This window comes from Abramis brama (assembly GCF_963993115.1).
Source record: "Abramis brama genome assembly, chromosome: 9".
Classification (NCBI taxonomy): domain Eukaryota; kingdom Metazoa; phylum Chordata; class Actinopteri; order Cypriniformes; family Leuciscidae; genus Abramis; species Abramis brama.
In genome coordinates this window covers 10,804,271-10,826,801 of record NC_139971.1, presented here as the reverse complement: position 1 = coordinate 10,826,801, position 22,531 = coordinate 10,804,271, and the positions used below count along the sequence as shown (strand labels likewise).

The 22,531-nt window shown below is 40.9% G+C and overlaps 1 protein-coding gene across 1 annotated transcript; it reads left to right on the top strand.

The window, feature by feature from the left end:
• The first annotated feature begins 257 nt into the window (after positions 1–257).
• On the top strand, positions 258–22,345 carry LOC311090117 (trypsin-3-like). Its single transcript, XM_084125261.1, has 6 exons — positions 258–409; positions 19,975–20,057; positions 20,181–20,331; positions 20,870–21,117; positions 21,246–21,382; positions 21,482–22,345. Exons 2-6 carry the CDS (start codon positions 20,018–20,020, stop codon positions 21,629–21,631), a joined length of 726 nt encoding a protein of 241 aa, XP_083981387.1. The 5' UTR covers positions 258–409; positions 19,975–20,017; the 3' UTR covers positions 21,632–22,345.
• The last annotated feature ends 186 nt before the right edge of the window (positions 22,346–22,531 follow it).

The following is a 22,531-nucleotide window of genomic DNA, read 5'->3' as shown; positions in this document are numbered from 1 at the left end:
ACAAAATACAAAATAGTATTTTGTATTTCAAATATGTATTTTAAAGCTGCAGTTGGTAACTTCTGTAAAAATGTATTTTTTACATATTTGTTAAAACTGTCATTATGTCCTGACAGTAGAATATGAGACAGATAATCTGTGAAAAAATCAAGCTCCCAGGCTCCTATTGCCATTTGTAGAAATACACCGCTCCAGGTAAGAAACAACCAATCAGAGCCAGGAGGAGTGTCTTAGCAGTGTCAATCATGCTTGTGTACGCGCTGATCACCCCCCTCTCTCGCACGGCACAGCGCGCACCGTCGTTCAAAATCAAGATAGCCGGTGTGCCGCGCAGATGTGCTAATGGCCTCGGACAAACAACCAAAACTGCCAATTTCTCGAGTGGCACCAGCTCATGCAACAAAGACAGGTAAACGGAAAAAGACCGATGACGAAGCCCGTCGGAGCCCATTGACTCAGTGTCAAAACTCTAGCCGCATAGCATACAGATCAAATGTCACGCACTGTGCAAAGCAACAATAGAAACCTGCTAATTCACTGGCTTGTCATGTTGCTGAAATAATGTACTTGCAAACCTTATTTAGCATTACACATCGCTAGAATAATTACTTAGATACTGTAACGTTACCATTATATTATCTTGCTAGCTATTTATAACTTATAGAAAGAGTGCAACGTTATGAAGTTACATTACATGTATTGCAAAATACCTAATGATTTGAGGACCAAGTTTGTAGTCAAAGTATGGGCAGGCCATAGTCAATGTAAAGCATATTGTTGATGTTTCATCCCTACCAGTGAATGTGCGATAACTGTTTATCCGGCGTCATCAGTGGCCCTGCATGTTTACTAGCCTGCGCGTTCACGGCAGGCTCCGTTGTGGGGGAGGAGCTGTGGAGGGAGGGCTGTAGAGCAGCAGAGAGCGAGGGGGAGTGACCTGTAAGCTGTGTTTGTTCGAATTTTCAGGCTAAGTCAACGTTTTCTAAAAGCTCCCTACTGCAGCTTTAAATACATGTATCTGAAATACTGCCCATCCCTGATTACAGGCTTTCTTTTTCACAGAGATTAACTTTATCATCAGATCAGTGAGCTCACGATCAATCGGATTCAAAATTAAATAATAATAATTGAAAGATTAACAAGTTGACAAAATTAATGAATTCCATTTTTGGTGATAATATGATAATATAGCATAACGAGATTTATAGCCTAAGCTTCTTCTATTTTTTTGTAGGCCAGGGACACCACGTGTGATTTTGTGCCATTTTGTACAAAATAAAAGCATTTCAAAACAAACTTCCAGGTTAGACATTAAAAGCATACTAGTGTGATAAACAGTGCAATTTTGTTGAATATTGACAAAATTATCCACAAATGCTTTTTTTCACTCAAAAACTGAGGTGCATATGCTCAGATAAGCGTGGCCTATGATCGTTCAATTTTAAAATAAGAAATACAAAACCTATAATAATTGAAAGAAAACAAGTTGACAAAAAGATTGAATCCAATATTTGGGATACATTAAATAACATTAACATTATTAACTAACATTAACAATGAGCAATTATTTGTTTGTACTGTAGTTATTCTTTTTTAACATAATAAATAAAAAAATGCAACTGTTCATGTTAGCTCAGGTCCATTAAATATGAACAGATGCAACATTTGATTTGAATAAAACATTAGTAGCCTAAATGTTGAAATTAACATTGTTACAATTTCCTGATTCGTCTGAAGGAGGAACGCAAAAGCAAAAATAGATGGTGGTGAATGAGTGTGCAAGAGCATGAAACCACCGTGACTCCAGCCCCAGAATTGTTTCATAAAAATAACCCAAATAACCACATCATGTTTCACAATAGAAAATAGTCTTTCTTTACAAAATCAAGCAAAACAACCAACATAACCAAACTAACTCCTCAACCAAACTACCAAAACTAAAATAAAAGTATACAAAAGTACAGCAAGATAAGCTAACTCTCTAGCTAAACAGGAGAAAAAGTATTGACAAGTAGGCGAACGTCTCGGTTACATATGTAACCCTCGTTCCCTGAGTAGGGAACAGAGACGTTACGTCAGTGACGACGAATGGGGTTTCGCTTAGAAAGCCTATCACCTTCGAGTATATAAAAAGAGCCAATGGCAATGAAATGCCATGGGTCTGCGGAATTTGCATAGTGTAACTCTGCCCCACCTCGTGGGTATAGGAAGTACACCGGCAACATGCAGATATGTTTCTTCGCTGAGGAGCTGAGACTGAACTCAGGCGATCCCAGCGGTAGAGTGGAAGTGGCAGGGAGACGTAACCGAGACGTTCCCTTTCGTGGTCACTACGAGTTACGTCAGTGACGACGAATGGGGTCCCCAGTCTAATCACGCCACCTCGGCTGTCTTCCAGTGCCCTGCGCAAGTCTGAGCTCCCTGCCGTGAGACTAGCACGGACGAAGGAGTCCTACTTAACACAGGAATACCAAGGTACACTGGGAAGCATATCTCAGTGGAAATATGCAATTATGCCCAGCCCGAAGGGGGGGACTTGGAATACACATATGACCTCGAGTGGCTGCATATGGAGAATCACTGGGGTGTCCAGCCGCAGGTGGAATATTTCAACTCCAGGGGTGGCAAGGTGGCTTGCCGAGGGAAAGACACATGCTCAAGGAGGCTTACAGTGGAAATACACATGTGGGGGTCGCCCAGAGGGGGAACCATGCACATGGAGGCACCTAGCCAAGCGCGAAAGCTGCCGGTGGCATAACTCTGGTGTTGACATCGACAATGCTGGAGGAACTCAGGGCCTGCGGGAGGCTCACCTGAGGAGAATATCGCACGTATCCCGTCCGTGGAGAGGAATGGCGAGCGAGTGAAGACACCTGAGCAGAATCTAGTACCGGCTAGTTGAAGCGAGTGCATGAGAAGAAACTGGCTCCACTCAGAGATTATAGAATCTCGCGAATGTGTTAGGTGTTGCCCAGCCTGCAGCTCTACAAATGTCTGTAAGTGAGGCGCCATGCGCTAGAGCCCAAGAGGATGCCACACTCCGAGTGGAGTGGGCCGTCACACCAAGGGGGCATGGTCGACCTTGCTGCTGGTATGCCAAAGCAATGGCGTACACTATCCAGTGAGAGAACCTTTGCTTGGAGAGAGCCTTTCCCTTCAGCTTCCCACCATAACAGACAAAGAGCTGGTCTGAGGTCCTGAAACACTGCGTTCTGTCTACGTAAGCACGGAGGGCGCGTACGGGACAGAGCAGTGCCAAGGCGGGGTCTGCCTCCTCCAAAGGCAGCGCTTGCAGGTTCACCACCTGGTCTCGAAAGGGTGTGGTGGGAACCTTGGGCACATATCCAGGCCAGAGTCTCAGGATCACGTGAGAGTCAGCCGGCCCGAATTCCAGGCACGCTTCGTCAACTGAAAATGCCTGCAGATCCCCTACCCTCTTGATGGAGGCCAATGCAACCAGGAGCGCTGTCTTAATTGACAGGAACTTAAGCTCCACAGATTGCAGAGGCTCAAAGGGAGCACTCTGCAGGGCAGTTAAAACCACTGAGAGGTCCCAAGAGGGTACGAGGGGAGCAGTTGACGAAGAGGAACACCAGTTGACGAAGAGGTTCCACTTCAACGCATAGGCATGTCTCGTGGACGATGCTCTAGCGGAAGTGATGGTAGCCACCACCGCTGGTGGTAGGGTACTCAAACCTGCCTCATCCCGTCCAGGAGCCACACGTGGAGGTTCCAAAGATCGGGGCGAGGGTGCCATAAGGTGCCCCGTCCCTGAGAAAGCACCTGCGGCCAGCTGTGCGCCAGTGCATCCGTGCCGAGCGCTTTCTTTTTTGCCCTCGGTCAGGGAATAAAACAGGTAGCAATAGGACGAGTCGTGGGAGGCAATCAGATCTACCTGCGCGTCCCTGAACTGATCCCAAATCAGCTGAACCATCTGGGGATGGAGTCTCCATTCTCCAGGGAGAGGCTGAAGCCGTGAGAGCTCTTCGGCTGCACAGTTCAGGTCTCCCGGGATATAAATGGCGACCTCAGATGCTTCTGACTCCATAGGAGGAGGTGGCGAGTGAGTTGCGACATACGGCGGGAGTGTAGACCACCTTGTCGGTTGATGTACGCTACTGTCGCGTTATTGTCTGATCGGACTAGTACGTGCTGGTTCTTGAGCAATGCAACATGAAAGTAGGCGTCTTTCAGGTCGATCGTTGCAAACCAATCCTGTGGGCGCACACATTCGAGAATGTGTTTGGCCGTGAGTATCTTGAACGGAAGCCTGTGAAGGGATCGGTTCAAGAAGCGCAGGTCCAGGATTGGCCGTAACCCACCGGTTTTCTTCGGTACAATGAAGTAGGGGCTGTACAACCTGGACTTCATTTCAGCTGGAGGGACAATCTCGACCGCGCATTTCACCTTTTTTTGTAACAGACTCCCTGGAAGCGGGGAGGAGATCGTGCGAACTGAATCGCATAGCCGAGCCTGATGGTTCTCTCGACCCAGCGGGACAGGTTGGGAAGCTGTAGCCAGGCTCCCAAGAACTGAACCAGTGGGGTCATAGGGAACCACAGACGTACCATTCAGCAAATCGGAATGACCGGCCCGGACGTGGGCGGCGTAGCGACCCGGTGTGGGGGCACGGTCATTTGTCGCGTCCTGACAGAGGAGGCCTGGTAAGGACCAGCGTTCCATGGGGGCCTGCCCTGACAGAGGTCTGGCAAGAAAAAAGGGGGGAAGGAGTGGTCCTGCTACCAGCTCCTGAGAAGAACTGAGCCCTAACTCCAAGCTGCCCGTTTCAGGAGTGCTGCTTAGCCTGGCGTTTGGCCGGCTAAGGGTTGGAGACGCAGGGAGGCGGCCTCGGCGGGAAGCAGAGTAAGGAAACCGCACATACGGATGACGGTCAGTGCAGAAGGCCTCAGTCTGCTTCTGGGGGGGTCATAGACTGTTGGGCGCAGTCCTCAACCACACTGCCGAAGAGACACACACCTTCACATCAACCTGGCTGAGCCCATTCCTGGACCACACTTGTGGACACCACCTGGCCCCGGAATCAAGCAGGTAACGATGTCTCCCATAGAGCGTGGTCAGTAGTGTGCGTGGCAGATCGACCAGCCCGGACATGGGAGGCATAGCGTCCCTGCGTGAGGGCGTGGTCGAGTTTCCACATTCTGTCAGTGTTGGCCAGGGAAGGACCAGTGTTCCACGGTGAGAACATACAGACCATGATCGCCGCACCAACGAGGGCAGTGAAGGCGGAGGACGCCCGCGGGCCGTGATAAGTCACGGGAACTCTGGCAACCCAGAGGCGTCCTGATGCCACTCCAAACGATGCTTTCAGCTGCCCGGGAAAGCATGGCCGTCAGCTCCACGGTTTGCGATGAGGAGGGGGGCGTGGCCCGAGGAATGACTTGTAAGTTATTGTGCCACACCGTAACCCTCAGATCACCCTGGCCACCAGCCAAAGTATCCCCTCTCGTGGAAGAGACAGATTGGGGTGTGGCAGAGGGGACTCTACCAACACAGAGATCATTGAGTCTCGATCTAAACATCGCAATGGTCATGTTCCCACAAAGAAAACAGCGCTGCCGAGCGTGATTAAGCCCAACACGCCAAACAGCGCTCGTGACCGTTAGGCAGATGAATCACGCACCCACATCCAGAAAACACACGGACAAGCCGTCTTGAAAAAGACGTGCCACGTGCAACTCTTTTAGAGAGAGGAAAAAGCTCAGCAGAGTGCTGAAGCGCCCAGGGAGAAGCACACACACTGTCGGCAGATCACTGCACAGATCAGCAGCAGGCAATGTGATCTCACTGGAACGCGCCATTGCACCAACACACTGGAGAGCCGCTCGTCTCGTAGAGTGAAGATAATTCAGAATGGCTTGTGGAGTGAAGAAAACTCTTGGCTCCGAAGCGAAAACATAACTGCATGTTGCCGGCGTACTTCCTTATATACCCACGAGGTGGGGTGGAGTTACGCTATGCAAATTCCACAGACCCAAGGCATTTTATTGCCATTGGCTCGTTTTCTAATTCTTGAAGGTGATAGGCTTTCTAAGCAAAACCCCATTCATCGTCAAGACGTAACTCGAAGTGATGACAAAAAGGAACAAGTTTTATAATGTATATAGCAAACAGGGGATCTCTAGCTAGTGTTACAACTCATTTGTATTTGTATTTGAGATTGACTCACATAATCTCTGATTGTGAAGTACACATCCAGGTTGGTTTTATTTGTAGTATACAAATGTAGCTACCATGTATTAAAATTTGAGAGATCTAGCAGAAACAACCACTGAGTTACTGATGCTCATTTGTAGTATAGTTGCAAGCAGGGCCTGAAATTAACACCCGACCACACGCCAAATGCGGGTGAATTCTGCAATTGGCGGGCAACACTGTCAATCTACCTGCCACATTGGCAGGTAGCCAATGAGAATCGACCCTTCGCGGGGAGTTTGATTGACGGCGATCTGGCCAATCATAATCCGCCGAATCCGCCTTTTTTTGTCCGACAAAGCAGTCAGGAGAGTTCAACGTTGGATGATTTGAACTTGAAAAACGGAGTGTACTGAGTAGGCCTACTGACATCTTTCCGCAGTTAAAGCTACATTCCTTCTTATGTTCATTCATGTTTATTTGATGCTATAAATTAACTAGAAGGAAGAGATGATCGGTTCACGAGCAGCTTTAACTGAGGCACCACAGCGATCTGTCAAGACACATTACAGAGCCAAAAAACGGTATTGTCTAAATTTCTTTAAAAATTACCAAATTTTAACGTTGAGACTTTGTTTAATATCAAAAGTAACCTGGACTGTCTCTTGTCTGTCAGCGTGTTGTCAGTGTCTCTGCTGCGCGATGTGTTTTTCATTGCATGAGATCATGGTTTGGCGTGAGCGCGGTGTAGCTTGACGGGCATAGCAACAGTAACTAAAGGGGCCGGGTCTTTGCGGGTTTTTTTTGTTTGTTTTTTGCAACTGTTGTTCTTTGACATTTAAACGAAGTCAGCCATTTCGTTGGATTTTAGCTAAAAATGTGGCGGCACATTACTGGAGTACAGAAAGCATCTGTGAAAGCAGCGCAGTTTGAGTGTTTCGGAACGTATATGTGATCGGAGAGAACGATGAGGCCCTTCTCTGACTACGTTTGAATAATATGTGAGTTAAGTATTAAAATGTTGGTGAGATGAGATGAGGTAATGCAACGCTGACATAAGCTACATTACAATGACAGTTGCACAGATTTTGGGAGTTGGGAACCGGTGAGAAAATGCCTACCCGGTAACTTTACCAGTAATAACAATATTAATTTAGTTCTGCTTAACGGTTCCTGAACGCTGTAACTAACAGCTGCCCAGCCATCAACACAGCCGCGTGTGATTTGTTTACATACGAGCTGCACTAGGTCTATATCTGTATTCTAAGAGTCATTATTACTTGTAAGGATCTCGTTAATAACTTGACAGCACTTAAATGTGTATTCTTACAAGTTAAAGAACAAATGTTTGTGCAATTCCTTTTTTTTTCACCTTTTATGAGGCAAAAAAAAAAAAAAAAAAAAAAACTGGCTGGTAAAAAGTCACTGTGGCGGGTGGATTTTTAAATCCACCTGCCACAGTGGCTGGTGGTCAAAAAAGTTAACTTCAGGCCCTGGTTGCAAGTAAAGAGAAAACCCTAGATGCAAGTTATTTTTGTACTCAAAGATCGCTTCTTTTAAACTTAATGTACACTTAAATATATTAATTAAAAAGTGGGCCAATTTAGGCCCAAGAAGTATTAAAATAGTACACTTACAAGTATAGGGCCTACTACTATTATAATAGTATATTTCAAGTATATCTGAAAATACATTTAAACTTTACTAAATTTACTTAATACTTTATTTATTTATTGTATGTGACAATCTGGTAATTTTTTTCTCTGAGCAGCGCTGGCTTTCAACAGCTGCTAAATGTATGCTCTGATTATGGGCTTAAATATGATGTGCAATATAATGCAAAGAAGAGTGTTGCCATGATATGTAGAACAAAAGGGATTAAGGACCTTAATTTTCCTGATTTTTATTTTTCAGGGCAAATACTAAAAGTATGCACTACAATTAAATATTTGGGACACATCATTAATGATGAAATGAATGATGATGACGATATGTATAGGCAGCGCTGAATGTTATATGCCCAAGTTAATATGTTGGTGAGAAAATTTTACATGTATTCGGATCAGGTTAAGATACATCTTTTTAGAGCATACTGTACTTCTTTTTATACTGCTCCTTTGTGGGTTAATTTAAAAAAGTAAGCATATGTACAGTTGGTACGGAAAGTATTCAGACCCCCTTAAATGTTTCACTCTTTGTTATATTGCAGCCATTTGCTAAAATCATTTAAGTTATTTTTTTTTTCTCATTATTGTACACACAGCACCCCATATTGACAGAAAAACACAGAATTGTTGACATTTTTGCACATTTATTAAAAAAGAAAAACTGAAATATCACATGGTCCTAAGTATTCAGACGCTTTGCTGTGACACTCATATATTTAACTCAGGTGCTGTCCATTTCTTCTGATCATCCTTGAGATGGTTCTACACCTTCATTTGAGTCCAGCTGTGTTTGATTATACTGATTGGACTTGATTAGGAAAGCCACACACCTGTCTATATAAGACCTTACAGCTCACAGTGCATGTCAGAGCAAATGAGAATCATGAGGTCAAAGGAACTGCCTGAAGAGCTCAGAGACAGAATTGTGGCAAGGCACAGATCTGGCCAAGGTTACAAAAAAATTTCTGCTGCACTTAAGGTTCCTAAGAGCACAGTGGCCTCCATAATCCTTAAATGGAAATCGTTTGGGACGACCAGACGGGACCTCAGGACCTCAGACTGGGCCGAAGGTTCACCTTCCAACAAGACAATGACCCTAAGCACACAGCTAAAATAACGAAGGAGTGGCTTCACAACTCCGTGATTGTTCTTGAATGGCCCAGCCAGAGCCCTGACTTAAACCCAATTGAGCATCTCTGGAGAGACCTGAAAATGGCTGTCCACCAACGTCCAACCTGACAGAACTGGAGAGGATCTGCAAGGAGGAATGGCAGAGGATACCCAAATCCAGGTGTGAAAAACTTGTTGCATCTTTCCCAAAAAGACTCATGGCTGTATTAGATCAAAAGGGTGCTTCTACTAAATACTGAGCAAAGGGTCTGAATACTTAGGACCATGTGATATTTCAGTTTTTCTTTTTTAATAAATGTGCAAAAATGTCAACAATTCTGTGTTTTTCTGTCAATATGGGGTGCTGTGTGTACAATGAGGAAAAAAATGAACTTAAATGATTTTAGCAAATGGCTGCAATATAACAAAGAGTGAAAAATTTAAGGGGGTCTGAATACTTTCCGTACCCACTGTAAGCTTAAGGTTGCCTACAATGATTGTATGAGGATTATATTAACCCTTGTGCTGCATTATATATTTTATGACGTTGAGTGCATTAAGGGACAAAAATGTCCACTCTAAACACTGCCATAAAACTATTGGATTTTATTATTTTTTTCCACTTTCACTGAGTTAAATCTTTTAACCAGCATCAGTCCTCATCATAACTACCAAATATTTATTTAATTTCAGGATTTTAACCCTTTAAATTCCAGTTTTGATGCTGATACCATCAATTTGTATAAGAGGAAAAAACACAATTTTTTTTATTATTTTCCATATACTAAATGCAAAGTGAAAACCTTGGCTTTGGATCATCACAGTCTTGAATATGTCAAAAATTAGCAGCAACATTATATTTGGTGAATTTTTATTTTTTGTGTTATGTCAGATTTTAAAAAAAAATCACACATAGCGCATTAAGGGACAAAAATGTCCACTCTAAACACTGCCATAAAACTATTATATATTATTATTTTTTCCACTTTTACTAAGTTAAATCTTTTAACCAGCATCAGTCCTCATCATAACTACCAAATATTTATTTAATTTCAGGATTTTAACCCTTTAAATTCCAGTTTTGGTGACGATACCATCAATTTGTATAAGAGGAAAAAACACAAAAATGTAATTATTTTCCATATACTAAATGCAAAGTGAAAACCTTGGCTTTGGATTATCACAGTCTTGAATATGTCAAAGATTAGCAGCAACATTATATTTGGTGCATTTTTATTTTTTGTGCTATGTCAGATTTTTTTTAAAAATCACACATAGCGCGTTAAGGACAAATTTGTCCCTATTTAAACCCATTGAAATATTCATTTTTGAACTCACTGTTATAATATCATAAAATCATAATTTCTATTCAAATACCCAGTCATTACCAAGCCTTGGGGTAAAATATTTACTTTTTACTGTTTTCCACCAGTTGGTACCATTTTTCATATAATTGACATACTGCAAACATCTGCATTATTGCAAACATTTTCCTGATTTCTACTAGGTGACTATAACCTGTGTATGTCTCTACACATCGAGTGTGAAATGGCCGCACCAAAGTGTGTCCAGCTTTTTAACTTTTGCATCAACCGCACTTGTATAAACACTGATTTCTCAACAATTGTTTTCTTTCGGTTTGATTCATGCATATTTTACGCACACACATGTTGACTGGAATTATCAATTAACTTTGACTGCTAAAAAAAAACGAAGGTGTGTCAAAGGTTCATGTCTGTGCGTAAAATACGCATGAATCAAACCAAAAGAAAACAATGCAGCAAGAAGCACTTTCTCTTGCTAAATGCACACACACACACACACACACACACACATACACGCAGAGAGAGAGAGAGAGAGAGAGAGAGAGGGGGAGAGAGAGAGAGAGAGAGAGAGAGTAAAATATGGCCTTCAGGATATTATGATTTTTGTCACTCGCTCGCCTAAAAACCCATCCATCCATCCATCTTCTTTCGCTTATCCGGGGCCGGGTCGCGGGGGCAGCAGTCTAAGCAGAGATCCCCAGACTTCCCTCTCCCTAGACACTATCTCCAGCTCTTCTGGGGGGACACCGAGGAGTTCCCAGGCCAGCCGGGAGACATAGTCCCTCCAGCGTGTCCTAGGTCTTCCCCGGGGTCTCCTCCCGGTGGGACGCACCCGGAACACCTTCCCGGGAAGGCATCCAGGAGGCATCCGGAACAGATGCCCGAGCCACCTCAGCTGACCCCTCTTGATGTGGAGGAGCAGCGGCTCTGCTCTGAGCTCCTCCCGAGTGACCGAGCTTCTCACCCTATCTCTAAGGGAGCGCCCAGCCACCCTGCGGAGAAAGCTCATTTCGGCCGCCTGTATCCGGGATCTTGTCCTTTCGGTCATGACCCAAAGCTCATGACCATAGGTGAGAGTAGGAACGTAGATTGACCGGTAAATCGAGAGCTTCGCCTTGCAGCTCAGGTCTTTCTTCACCACGACAGACCGGTACAGCGACCGCATTACTGCAGAAGCTGCACCGATCCGCCTGTCAATCTCCCGTTCCATCCTTCCCTCACTCGTGAACAAAACCTAAGATACTTAAACTCCTCCACTTGAGGCAGGAACTCTCCACCAACCTGAAGTGGGCAAGCCACCCTTTTCCGACTGAGGACCATGGCCTCGGATTTGGAGGTGCTGATTCTCATCCCAGCCGCTTCACACTCAGCTGCAAACCGTCCCAATGCATGCTGAAGGTCCTGGCCTGATGAAGCCAACACGACAACATCATCCGCAAAGAGCAGAGACGAAATCGTGTTGTCACCAAACCTGACCCTCTCCGGCCCCTGGCTGCGCCTAGAAATTCTGTCTATAAAAATCATGAACAGAACGGCGACAAAGGGCAGCCCTGCCGGAGTCCAACACGCACCGGGAACAAGTCTGACTTACTGCCGGCAATGCGAACCAAGCTCCTGCTTCGGTCGTACAGGGACCGGATAGCCCTTAGCAAAGGGCCCCGGACCCCATACTCCCATAGCACCCTCCACAAGATGCCGCGAGGGACACAGTCGAATGCCTTATCTAAATCCACAAAGCACATGTGGATTGGTTGGGCAAACTCCCATGAACCCTACAGCACCCTGTAGAGGGTATAGAGCTGGTCCAGTGTTCCACGACCGGGACGAAAACCGCATTGTTCCTCCTGAATCCAAGGTTCTACTATCGGCCGGATTCTCCTCTCCAGTACCCTGGCATAGACTTTCCCAGGGAGGCTGAGAAGTGTGATCCCCCTATAGTTGGAGCACACCCTCCGGTCCCCCTTCTTAAAAAGAGGGACCACCACCCCGGTCTGCCAGTCCAAAGGTACTGTCCCCGACCGCCACGCGATGCTGCAGAGGTGTGTCAGCCAAGACAGCCCCACAACATCCAGAGACTTGAGGTACTCAGGGCGGATCTCATCCACCCCCGGTGCCTTGCCACCGAGGAGTTTCTTGACTACCTCGGTGACTTCAGCTTGGGTGATGGACGAGTCCGCCTCCGAGCCCTCAGCCTCTGCTTCCTCAATGGAAGACGTAACGGCGGGATTGAGGAGATCCTCGAAGTATTCCTTCCACCGTCCAACGACATCCCCAGTTGAGGTCAACAGCTCCCCACCTCTACTGTACACAGCGTTGGTAGGGCACTGCTTCCCTCTCCTCCACGTATTATATTACACCATGTATTATATTTAGGCCCTACACACACACACACTTTTGTCAACGCAGACACACATTGCTCTCAGACATCCACACATACTCAGAAACATCATTTTAGATCATTAAGCCATTAAAATGCTTCATAACACAGTAAATAGTACCCCTAGTGGAAACCAGGAAAATTACGTGCGTTTCCCCCCATAGGGAATACCTATGTAGTGACGTCATCTGGTGGAATACATTATATAATGCAAATATAATCCTTTTTCTTCCAAATGAAAGGATGTTTCAACATAAGTCATGATTCATGTATTAATGACGGCCCCGGCTTTAAACAATGTTTTAATGGGTGTCAATGGGACAATTTTGTCCATTATGGTGCTAGATGTTGCTATTTGATCTACACAGTGTGTGTTATACATATTATGCAACATGGGAATGTTTTTGAAAAATGTATCCAAAAAGTCACAATTTTGCCAAATTACAAACCATTTGCATTAAAACAGCCAAAATGGTCAAAGAAATTAAACTGAAAATGGACAAAAATGTCCTAATGCAGCAGAAGGGTTAAAGAAACCGAGGTGGAGCAGTGCAAGTGATCTATTTTGTATGTCAAGAGTAGAGAGAGAAGTAAGTAGAGAAATGTTTTTTTCTCTAATGGACCTTGAGTCTGGAAATAAAGTTGAATTAGAAAAAAATATTTAATAAAATTAACTTGAAATATACATATTTTTTTTAAGGCCAAGCATGCATGTACAAGGTTGTACATAGGCTCTGTGTGTAACAGTGACCACATTTCTACTTCTCTTTATTTACTTCTCTGAACTCTATCCCACTGATGACAAAGCGGCCTCCACAAACCCAGGTCAAAGGGAAGAGATGGCCAATGAGACATTTGTTCTCTGATGTTAACAGAAATATTAAAGTATTGTAGTACACAATCTACACATACTGAAACCTATACCATATACTCAAAACTTCATGATTTTCTATTTTTTTGAAGGTGACCTTGAACCCTTTTCGATTGGCAGAAGGGTCAAATGCTGAATTCCTGAACTGCAAAAAGTTTTCCCTTCACAGGTTGAGGGTGGATTTGTTGTTGTAATAGATGTTACGTTCTCCTCCCAGTCTAGGGGTCAGGAGGGGAGGTAACAAAGGAAAAGAAAATATGACTAAAAAAAAGTAACAGAGACGTAAAAATACGTGGAGAACACACTTCAGTCTCAGAGTGAAAACATAACACAGCTTTAAGGAAAAGGAAAAGTATTTATTTCCTTCATATATCAAAAAGGTTAATAAAAGATTGGAATAATCAAAAACAAAGATGAAAATCAGCAACACAAACTTCCCTGAGCTTACTCTCTATCCAAAAACAGGAGAAAAAATATATATACAAAAGGCCTACATTTCCCATATAATCATAAACAAGTGAACAGAGCTAATAAGTTATACCCTACCTGGTAATACTTTACTTGAAGGGGTGTGCATAAGACTGACATGACACCTTCATAATCATGACATGACACATGTCATGAATATGAAGGAGTTTTATGCATGTTTATGACAACTGTCATTAAGTGTCATTCGCTTTAATTATGACATTTTTTATGCAAATATGACATTGTCTGAGATGTCTTTGTTATGACAACTTGACATAAACCAATACATCATAACCTGTCAGTGTCTTTGTCATGACAACTTGACATACACCAATACATCATAACCTGTCATAAATGTGTCATAAACATGACATAGCAGGGTTGTTTGGTGGAGGAGAGATTATGGTGTGGGGTTGTTTTTCAGGGGTTGGGCTTTGCCCCTTAGGTCCAGTGAAAGGAACTCCTAATGCTTTAGCATACCAAGACAATTTGGACAATTTCATGCTCCCAACTTTGTGGGAACAGTTTGTAGATGGCCCCTTTCTGTTCTAACATGACTGCGCACCAGTCCTGACCTCAACCTAATAGAACACCTTTGGGATGAATTAGAGCAGAGACTGCGAGCCATCTATCACTCTGTCTCCTCTCCACCAATAAGCTGGTGTGTGGTGGGCGTTCTGGCGCAATATGGCTGCCTTCGCATCATCCAGGTGGATGCTGCACATTGGTGTCACTTTGGTGACTTTGGGTGTTCCTGTGCACCCAGGAACCCTACATCTTCCCTACTTGTAACACATTTTTTGCCATTGTGAGGTATTGTCCAAGACATCCTTGAAAAGTACCCCTTATCGCACGTTGCCCTGAGGCAACAAAAAGAAAAACTGAATTTGTGAACATGAATTTTTTTTTCTAGCTTTTCTAGAAAAAGGCTTTTCTACACCTTCATACACACACACACAATTTTTTTTTATGTACAGTTCATGTCATTTTAAATAAGATTACTAAAGCAAATAATCTTGCTTTCATCTCACACCATGTGCTCCTGTGACCATGTGTCAGAAAAGGACGTCCCGCCTTCAAATGGTGCTTGATAGTGACTCCCAAACCTTATTGGACTGTTCTTTGATACTTTTTCAAACATTCTAATTGGTTGCAATCATTTAAAGAAAAATGTACTGAACATAGGGCTTAAGAAAACTTTCCGTTGCTATGCAGTAGAGGGTTAACAATTATTTGGTCGTGTTAAAGGTTGCCACTGTGCTCTCCTGAATCTTAACAGGTTTTTGGATAATGTTAGCTAAGTTCTGTTTTATTATGCACATTGATAAACAAAATAACATGTAACTAAGTTAAACTATTAACTATTAACTAAGTTGACATGCTAACAAACAGATTAGTTTAACTAACGTACAGTCGTCCCAGATCAGTTTTGGCTAAATACATTTGTGTGAAACTGATTGGCTTGTAAGTATATATTTTCTCACAAAGAAATTGAGGACAATTGAGATGATTGGAAGATAGGTGTTATTTGTTTTATTTGAAAAATGTTGTTAATTTTATCAAATAAGTGTTATTGGCTTATGGATATTTTTTATTGAACACATACTATTATATATTATATAAAATATTTATATATTGTTTCATCTTATGCAAAATGAATATATAAATAGTAAACTGTAAGTATGATGTTAAATTCACAGACTAATAGATAAAAGACAGAATAAATTAAACAGACACTATTTAATAATAAAAGACAGAATAAATTAAACAGACACTATTGACACTAAAACACTTACAAAAATCTTAAAATTCAATAAACTTCTGAGAGTATACTTCAATGCCTACTAAAACTAAGAAGTTGACTGAAAAATGAGCAAACTAACAGTATAGATTTATTTGTAGTAGGCTATAGTTGCAATATAAAGAAAAACTGTGTAAACTAGTTGTGTGTATTCAAAGTTTACTGCTGTTACACTAAAGTACACTTAAAAGTCTACTTTTATAATCTAAAAAGCCAATTTAGTTCCAAAAAGTATTGAAATAGGTAAATACACTTGTAAGGGCAAGCAAGCAAATATGTGTGTGTTTGAGTGTGTAGTTCATGTATTCCCTGCATTGTAGGGACAAAGTAAAAAATTTAAAAGTAGAAAGTAGCTTAAAAATCATAATAATTATGTTTTTTGAAAATGTATGTTTCACCGTACAACATGTAAATCCTTTGTGTGTGTGTGTGTGTGTGTGTGTGTGTGTCTGTGACAAACAGTGACAAACATTTTTACTTCTTTCTTTACTTCTCTAAACTCCACACCACCAAAGACAAAACCACAAACCCAGATCTAGGGGAAGAGATTGGCCAATAGTTTTCCCAGAGGTAGAGTGGTTTTGTTGCAATTGACCTTTTTCACATTTCAGGGTTTCACAGAAGCGGAAGTTGTCACAGTTGGGTAAACTTCTGTACCGGTGAATAAGAGACTACATTAAATATATTTTTTGTGTGTAATAATTTGCTCAAATATCAAAAGAAGCAACTTTCAAAAAGAGTAAAAAAAATAGTGAGGGATTGATAACAGCAGTCAGAAGAGAGAAAGATGTCAACTTTACCATCACTCCCACAGCCGCTGTATTAGAAACGCACCTTTCACAACAGGGTTAACTAGTTTTCTGTAATTTGATGCAAAGGCATGGTTCGAATTACGTGGGAGCCAGTGGGAGCTGAGCTCCCATAGAGAGAGGATGAGCTCCCATGAAAGCAGTAAAATCATACACCTGTGGGGGTCTCTAAAAATCATCAGCACCATTATTTTAAATTACAAATAAAGCACTTTTTCCTTCAGACTACTGTAGCATGACTTAAAAGATAGGACAAGATGCCAAACACATGGATCTCGCGGGATCTCGGATCGTCATCACACTACGGTACATCATTATGCTTAAATCAAGTGATAAAAGTGCTGCTGCGATCATTGGCGCGGATACTGTGTTTGTTTGTGGCTCGCGCACAGTCTTCACTCGGGCGCGCTTCAATCCGTTGTGGAGACTCTCTATTCGTTCCAGTAAAATTACAAAACAAAATGCACACAAACGTGTCTCTGCCTGATATAGAACCACTTATAAACATAATCGGATTTGATGAAAAAAAAAAAAAAACTTAAATAAGTGCGGATTTGAACCCAGAACCTCTGACGCATTTGACAAATGTTCTACCACTGGACCACTTAAGTACACGATCAGATCTGTCAACTCACAACTAACAGCATATATTAGACCTCATTAAACGACAAATTAAACCAAATGTACTATTTAAATTGAATTGTGTTACCAACGCTTTTTTATTAAATTTGTATTATATTTACAAATTTTTATATTACATTATTAAGCTACCGCGCCTGCTCTTAGGCTACTTTTTTTTTTTTTTTAAAGAGACCCCCACAAAGATGAAATCATAATTCGAACCCTGTGCAAAGGTAATATACTACAAAGTATAGTGTTATAAATGTACATACATTTAAAAAAATAAATTAAAATAATATATAAAAAAAGGATTTATGATGCTGATGACCGTTAAAACATGTCATCACAGTCTGTGAAAGGAGTCCATGAATGCATAAACTGGACCCACACAGATGGTTTCAGTCACAAGATTGTGACTTACTAAAATTGTAGCTTTAAGGTGTACTTAATTCTGTAAGAATTATGTTTTTTCTAGTGCTTTTAATACAATTCAAGCACATCTTTTAGCTTATACATTACTATAGGATTGTCAAAAGAAAGTCAGTCCTTAATTTTTTTTAAACTTAATGGTACCAGTCTAATTTTCTTTTATTAAGGTTCCCTTTTATTATCATCATTAATTTAGATTAAGGGTCATCATAACAGACAACAGAAAGTTTATCAATCAGCCTGATAACACATTGGTCAGAAACACCGTCTGGCACAAAGGCTTTTTAGCTTTTTATTCAATTTTAGTTAAACTTAATGCATTTGTTTAAATGTAGCTTAAATCAATTGTGTGTCAGTGTGGTGTTGTCTGGCCAGCACACTTTATTAATTAGATTCTAAACTTGAACAAACTAGGACAAGAACACAGGACTCAGGACCAGAACAACCGAACAACAGCGTAACTGTAGACACAAAACAGTCAAACAAGAACTCACAAAGACAGGGCTGAAACACAGGGCTTAAATACAGGGGTAAACGAGCTAGACAGGATAACAAGGGGGCGTGGTTAATGGGAAACACCTGGGATGACTAATAGACAGACAGGGAACCACTAAACATGACAGGACACAAAACCACATCGTGACAAGTGTGGTTATGGAGGTGTAAATGCAAAATAGATATTTTGTTTTTTTTAAAGGAAAAGTTGGTATTTGCCTGTGAAGAAACTTTCTGGTTTGTTGCTAGGTGGTTGCTAAGGTGTTTTCAGTGGTGGTTAGCATGTTTCTAGAAAATATTTAGCGTGTTACTAAGTGGTTGCCAAGGTGATCTGAGTGGTTGTTACCATGTTGGTAACAAGGTGGTTGCCAAGGTGTTATGATTGGATGTCAGTGCACTGCTAGTTTATCATTTGCAAGTGTTTTGTCTGGCCAGTTTACACATTTAAATAATTTCAAACCATTCAAGCGCAAGAAGATACAAACAACAAAAGCTTTAACAAAGATTCATCCATATTTAATTTATACAGTGAACACTATAGTGTTATTTTACATTTATTACATTTCTGTACTAGAAGATCTTTGTTTATTTGTTGTATTGTATTTATCTATGCTTGTAATTAGTGTATTTGTTCTTATTTTATTACTGACTCTTCATTTGTCTTTAATAATGTTTGAACTTTATTAGTTAAGCTAGTAGTTTTTGCTGTGGTATCAAAGTACTTAAAGTGTGTTTTAAGTAATAAATGGAAAGCAAAGTTACACTTGCTGATCCGAAAAATTATCCGATCCGTGACTCAAAAAACGTAATATGACCCGAAGTTCTGAACCGTGAGTTTTGTGATCTGTTGCACCACTAATTATTTTCGGTAACACTTTATTTTGATGGTCCCTTTTGAACATTCAGTTGACTATAACTTAAGTAACGTTGCACCTACATCTCTACTAACTCTAAGTGTTAGTACAGTATTAGTAGACTGGTAGGGTTAGGGTTAGAATAATTTGACTTGTAGTTACAAAGTTACTTATGGTCAGTAGAATGTCTGTTGGAGGACCATTACAATAAAGAGTTAGCAGATATTAAGCAGACAGTACACTAATACTCTAATGAGAGTTAATTGACATGTAGTTGCAAAGTTACTTACAGTCAACAGAATGTTCAAAAGGGACCATCAAAATAAAGTGTTGTTTTTGCATCGGTAAGTATTGTAGCCAATCACAGACATGTTGAGAATGTGAATGCAACGGCCAATCTCTTATTTATAACCAACAGAGTATAATGACGAAGTAAATAAGAGGTTCATTGTTTGCTTTCTGTATAACCCATTCATAATTTGAATAAAGTTTTATTTTTCATGCTGCCAAGTATACACTTCAAAATTTCGGGAGTCACAACTGTATTAAAATAAGAGACAGAATCTCAAAAGTGCGATGTTTACCAACGGACGAGACGAAAAAATGATGTCAAAACAGATTGTTATTTTGTGTGATGTTGAGTCAGGCCATCAGTATGTGCTATTAATTAGAGAATTTGTCTTTTATTGAACAGTTAAGAAAACAATAAACCTACTGTACATAATAAAAAATATTCCCAATCTTAAGTGTGTGTCACTCAAAAAGTAAAACAGCATTTTGGTCATCTGTTTTTATATAAGCTTCATACTGTCATAAGTCAACGCTTCCTTCCAATGCATTTATTATGACCATGGAAAACTGTATGAAAAGAACTGTTGTCTCACATGCTCATTTTTACTTGTCAATCCTTTGTTGTGATCTTATTGGCTGTAGATTCTGTAGGGGTGTTCAAAAGATTGCTTAAAAACATGAATGCTAATCTTGAACTTTGCAGAAGTGCTCTAAAGCTGTGAGCAGTCCTTCTCTCCTTTACTGCAATGAAGACTGTTGTGCTCACTTTGCTGGTTGTGGCTGTGGGTATGTAGATCTCTCATATTAGTAATTATTCATGACAATTGTTTGTTTATGCCTACACTGATATGTATTATAGATAGTCTTTAGCATTAATATTATTAAAGAATAATTCATTTTTCAATAAAGTTTACAGCACATGTGATAAAATCATTGGAGGTTATGAATGTCCGCCCCACTCCCAGCCCTGGCAAGTGTACCTTACGGATGGGCATTACTTGTGTGGAGGATCTTTGATTAAAAAAAGATGGGTTGTGTCTGCAGCTCACTGCAGTTTCATGTGAGTATATAACCTCCCTTTTTAACCTGTATTTTTTTAAAACATGTTAAAGCTACTTTACCATCAAACTACCTTTTCCCTAAAGAGTACCCTTTTAAGGAATCGATTAGCAAAAGGTTGTTATTGTTTACCATTTCTGAATGTGTATTAAAAAAAAAATCATAATTTCTAAAGAAAAAGAAAGGCTGTCAAAAAAAGTTACATATTATTATGTACTATAATTAAGATGAGAGTATGTTAGTCTACCAACCATTGGCATCCAGCTCTAATTTTGAATATTTTAGTTTTGAAACAAATTTAAATTTGTGTACAGTATGTAAATATGCCTCTTTTCTGGCTTCAATAAATAATCTTCTTTTTTTTAATTATTATTATTCAGCATACTAATGCAGGATTTCTATTGTCTATTGTCTATATGTCTCTTAGACTATAGGTAAAACCTATTTACGACTATATAAAGACCTGATAGGTAGGTAGGCAATATTCTGATAAACATTATATTAAGGCTGAATAAAATATGAGTTTCTTTTTCAAATAGACGCCAACTCGTCATCCACCTGGGAAAGCACAACGTGTCTGTTACTGAAGACACTGAGCAGCAGATCGATGCAGAGAAGGAGATTCGTCATCCAAACTATAATGGTCAGACTCTTAACAATGATATCATGCTGATCAAGCTGAGAAAGCCTGCCATCTTCAACAAGTATGTGAAGCCGATCCGTCTGGCAACCAGCTGCTCTTCTGAAGGGGAGCAGTGCTTGGTTTCTGGATGGGGATACACTGGAGGTGAGATGGCTGAATAATTAAAATCTTCTTACACTTATATATAATATGGTCAGGCATTAAAACATGCATTCATTCATTAGATACGTACATGATGACAACTTTTAGCACTGTTCATATTCTTTTTCCAGTTCAGTTTCCTTCTGCCCTGCAGTGTTTGAATTTGCCTGTACTCTCAAGTGCGCAGTGTAGGGGAGCATATGGTGCAAAAATAACTGAAAACATGTTCTGCGCTGGATTCATGGAGGGAGGCAAAGACTCGTGTCAGGTATGTTATTGACTCAGTCTTCCTCTTTACATCACATGCGTTTTATATTTTTATACAAACCACAATTTTGTCCTTTTCATTTTCCAATTTTCTTCTCAGGGGGATTCTGGTGGCCCTGTGGTGTGCAAGAGGAAACTGAAAGGTGTTGTTTCCTGGGGTCAAGGCTGTGCTGAACCACACTTTCCTGGGGTTTATGCTGAGGTGTGTCGATACACTGACTGGATCAAATCCATCATAGCTAATAACTAGCTCTTTGTTCAGCCTGGTCGGCTAATTTTCTGTATGAAACGTGTATCTGTTTCTATCGTTTATTTTTATATGGACATTGTTTTTAAGCATTTTTTAATCAGTTGCTCCACACCCCTTACACTGTGCTGCTACAACAACAAGGTCATCAGAAGATGTAATTTCTTACATACAGTAGCTAGTCGACTAACATTCCTATTACAATGTTAGAATGTTATGTCTAAAGGCTTAGCAGACAGTCAATCACATCTGTTGCCTCATATGCACATGCTTTGTATAGTCACAGTATAGACTATGTTTCAGCGAGGGGAAAAATGTAAAATAGTGACTAAAAACACAACAATTGTAGAAGTGACCGTTTCATTCTTACTTTTATAGTCTGAAAAGTCTGTTCAGTACAAACTTGACAACAGTCGGCAATAATTATGAACAATTTGAAACGTAAAGCAAGTTTACCCGTGGTTTAGAATGACTGAGGGATAACTATTGTGTGAAAGCACTTTGTAGTATTGGAAATATGTATTGATTATTTTAGTATTTCTATATTTTTCTATGTCTAAGGTAGCTTTTGCAATAGCCATATGAAATTAGGTCTCAGTGAACAATAAAATCTTTGTCAATGTCTGGGGCAAGACAAAATTCCAGTGTCATTTACAGTCTCAGTTGCTCTACTCTTTATAAATCAACACTTTCTAATAAAATAAATTTACAAACTGATTTTTGGACTGAAATTTGTTTAGATGACAGCTGAGCAATTCGGTTTAGGGCCACTTTCATGGCTCTTTGGGTCAGAAAGTCACACCCTGCATCCCAATGTGCATACTATGCATCCTAAATAATATGTGAGCTTATAAGTGTGTCCCAAAGCATAATATAGTATGCCAAAAGTCCCCGAATGATCTA